This window comes from Topomyia yanbarensis, chromosome 2, assembly GCF_030247195.1.
Source record: "Topomyia yanbarensis strain Yona2022 chromosome 2, ASM3024719v1, whole genome shotgun sequence".
In the NCBI taxonomy this organism is placed as follows: domain Eukaryota; kingdom Metazoa; phylum Arthropoda; class Insecta; order Diptera; family Culicidae; genus Topomyia; species Topomyia yanbarensis.
Window position 1 is genome coordinate 210,589,887 of NC_080671.1, and position 3,815 is coordinate 210,593,701.

The window sequence follows — 3,815 nt, forward strand, 5'->3', positions numbered from 1 at the left end:
TTCCTTGCGAGGCTGACTTGTGTGCTCACCTTACTCATTCCTTGCTAGGCTTACTTTTGTACTCGCCCCACCCATACCATGTGAGGCTGACTTGGGTGCTCACCCTATCACCTGGTTCACTCTCGATCGTGCCGCTCTATTGTACCTCTATTACTCCCCCTGGCATCCCATGTGGGACATTTTTCTTAGGCCCCACTTCTGACATACCATGCGAGGCTGACTTGTGTGCTCACCTTTTTCATTCCTTGCTAGGCTTACTTTTGTGCTAGCCTCTACCATACCATGTGAGGCTGACTTTTGTGCTCACCCTTAACCTGCCGTGTGAGACTGACTTGGATGCTCACCCTTTCACTCCTCTGCCACGCCATGAGGCATCGATAGCTAAGTCCCAACATACTACGCTACGACCCTCCCGTCTTGGCATGAGGCAGTCCTCTTATACGCCTATACACTCACTCTTCTGTCTTGCTTCGGGGTGGCTGGGTTTACCCTTACGCGGTTGCCAGTTGCTGCGCCAAACCTGCCTCGGCACTCCCTTTTGCGCTTGGGCTTGGGAGGGCGCAAGTATATGTGGATTACTGCAACTGCATGGTCGCGCCCATGGCCAGGCCTGTGTTATCGCGAAGGCCACGAGCGTTTGTACCTATATGAGTATAGATAGCGTATAGTAAAGATATACTAATAAAAGGAATCATGACATGCCGAATAAAGAAAAAAAGATGCAAAGAGCTTGACTAGAAGTGTATAAATTGAACAATACTATTTTGGTATACATAAATAATGGAAAAGCAAACTAATAGATGCACAAAAGAAACAGACCAATGAAGTAGAATAGAAAAACACATGTAACATGCAATCAAACTCGTCTAAATGCAGCAAATGTTGTATATTTATCATTAACGACGATTGCATGCTGTTAGACTTTCATCATGCTATGCTGACCGGGAATGGATGACTCACGTGCGTCGGTAAATTTATTTTTCCCTAATTTATCCAGCCCGACTTTCCCCAATGAATAGAACCAAATGCTCAGATTGATCAAAAGAAGTATTTGCCACTATTCTATCATATACGTGAGTTCTGCATCCATTCCCTGACCCAACTGTCACAAATACTCAGACGTATACATACATAGATACACATACGACTAGCACATAACAGTTGTACACTAGTACGAAAAACTACGATTATCATAAAGCTACAACTAATAGGTTTCTACTTATTCTACTTTATTAAATTAATTAAATTAGTATATGCACGATGACGAAGTCGACCGATAAATGGACACTTAATGACTCCCTCCGTGAGCCCCGTCCACGAATACCACCAATAGAACAATATTTGCAAACATGGCACACAGCAAAAGTCAATCTACGTCGATCCGCCAGTCGGTCACGCCCCCGCGCATAGACCAGTGGTTTAGCGTTGGTATGCGCTAGTGCAGAGTAGGAAAAGACATATAACATAAAAAAGGCGCATAATGCACCACTATCGAGGCGTAATGCAATACCCATCTTAAAGCAATTGATGCTTGATGATGTTTGCAATACCGTCAAACCCCTAAACCTTGGGGAGGGTCCTATATGAAATAGCGCAAACATTTATGAAACAATATTAAACATATACACTAGAGGTGTACGAATATGAGATTGTGTCACTGTAGATCTAAGTTTGTAAAATAACTTAAGCAAATAAGGTGCATTTTGCCATCAATTATTGAATTATTGCAACCAACACAATTTTTCCTGAATTGCCTAAGAACAGTGTCATACTATACATGTACCAAGAGGGAATCTAAAGTGCTACTAAATGGCCAGAACACTAAACATCCGCAGTAATGCTGCTACCCGCTGAACCGTAGCCGGTTTCATAGGTTCCACCTGAATAAACCGCGTCGTATAACATACTACCACAAACAATGACAGACCGCCTACTAACCCTTCCTTGAAATCAACGGCCACGTCTTGCCAGGGTTTTGATGGAATACGACGTAGTATGGGATTTGGACTGTCAGGGATCGCTGTCATTTTACAGGGTTTACATCCACGTACCGTAGTCTCTACAGCTTTATCCATCAACGGAAACCATACTTTTGCTCTTAGTTGTGCCTTCATAGCGGTGCATCCTTGGTGACCAGAATGAGCGAGTTGTACGACTTTACCTCGTAACTGTTTCGGAATCACGATACGGTCTCCCCGTAATATAATTTCACCGTACGTGGTAAGGTCATCTTTTATAGTTGCCGTCTTAAACTCAGTTGAGACCGCTTCCCAATCTCCAGAGAATATCGCTTCCTTAACAGCTTGAAGTTCATCGTCTCGTGTTGTTTCTGTTTCAATCTCTTCAATAGTCAGTGCAGCTGGTATCATTTCATTTGTAAGCCACGCAATCGTGTCAGCATCATCGGTCGCTTCTATTCGATCTTGGGACATCCTTGACAAGGAATCAGCTATGTTATTTCTTCCCGGTTCGTATCGAAGCACGAAATCAAAACTTTGCAGTCTCAGGATCCACCGCTCTATACGAGCTGATGGCTTTGACTGTACTCTGTTGAACAGATACTCGAGAGGCTTACAGTCAGTAATTATCGTGAAGTGAATACCATACAGATACACGAAGAGTCTTTCCATTGCCCATATTATTGCTAGGCACTCTTTTTCCGTTTGGCAATATTTTTTTTCGTGTACCGCCAAACTTCTAGAGATGCAAGAAATCGTTCTGGATACTACATTCTTAATTTGTATCAAGATTGCTCCAAGCCCATATGGACTAGCATCTGTTACAAGTTGGGTATCATCAGCCGGCTCGAAATATCTTAATAACTCAACTTTTCCTAAGATTGACTTAATCCTTTCTAGTTCAATCTGGTGGCTCTCAGTCCACCTGAAAATATTACCTTTGATGAGTAATTGTCTCATGTGGAACGTCAGTGCAGAGAGATTTGAGACAAATCTTCCAACGAAGTTGATAAGCCCCAGCAAAGATCTTACTTCACTAATCGACGATGGAGCCTGCAAGCCAAGGATTGCTTTTACTCTTTCGTCTATGGGACGAATTCCCTCGTTTGTCACATTATGTCCCAAAAACACGACCTCTGTTGCAGAATAAACAGACTTCGGCTCATTGATCCGCATATTTCTATCTTTCAATATTTGTAATACACGCTCTAGTGTAGCGTCGTGCTATTCTTCTGTTGCGCCATGGACTAATATATCGTCCATATACACGATAACACCTTTCATCCCCCTGAACAGATTCTCCATCTCTCTTTGGAACAGTTCCGGTGAGGACTTGATGCCGAACATTAACCTGCGAAACCCATAGACCCCGCTTCGTACTACAAAAGTGGTTATATTTCGGCTGTTTTCCTCTAATTCGAAGTGATAGTATGTTACCTCTAGATCAATCTTCGATAATTTTGCCACCTTCCTAATTGATGTCATAGCTGCGTCGATGTTGGGCATAGGATAATTCTCGCGCTTGAACAACGGGTGGAATAGTTTCATTTATTTGAATTTTTAAAACCACGTTTGGAACTTTGGGAAATGCCTCTGGGGCTTCGATCGAGCCTGATATTTGATGGATTTTGCATCCAATTCCCGATACTCCCAATGCGAATGCTGTACTTTTGCTCAGGATATTTGTTTGCCCGTCCGGTGCTACCAATACGTGTGCCCAAACTCCTGACTCGTCACCAGGTTTTTGATTTGTCTCAAATGCGTCACTGAAAACTATTTTCCGAGGAATACGTTCATTTAAAATACTCGCTCTTTGTCGTTTCAACCATGCGTAGTTTTTGCTATTAATAATGTTGG

The 3,815-nt window shown here is 42.8% G+C and overlaps 1 protein-coding gene across 1 annotated transcript; it reads right to left on the reverse strand.

The window, feature by feature from the left end:
* Positions 1–1,805: 1,805 nt before the first annotated feature.
* Positions 1,806–2,432, reverse strand: LOC131680014 (uncharacterized protein K02A2.6-like). Its single transcript, XM_058960749.1, has one exon. The coding sequence runs from the start codon at positions 2,430–2,432 to the stop codon at positions 1,806–1,808; it is 627 nt and encodes a 208-aa protein (XP_058816732.1).
* Positions 2,433–3,815: the final 1,383 nt, after the last annotated feature.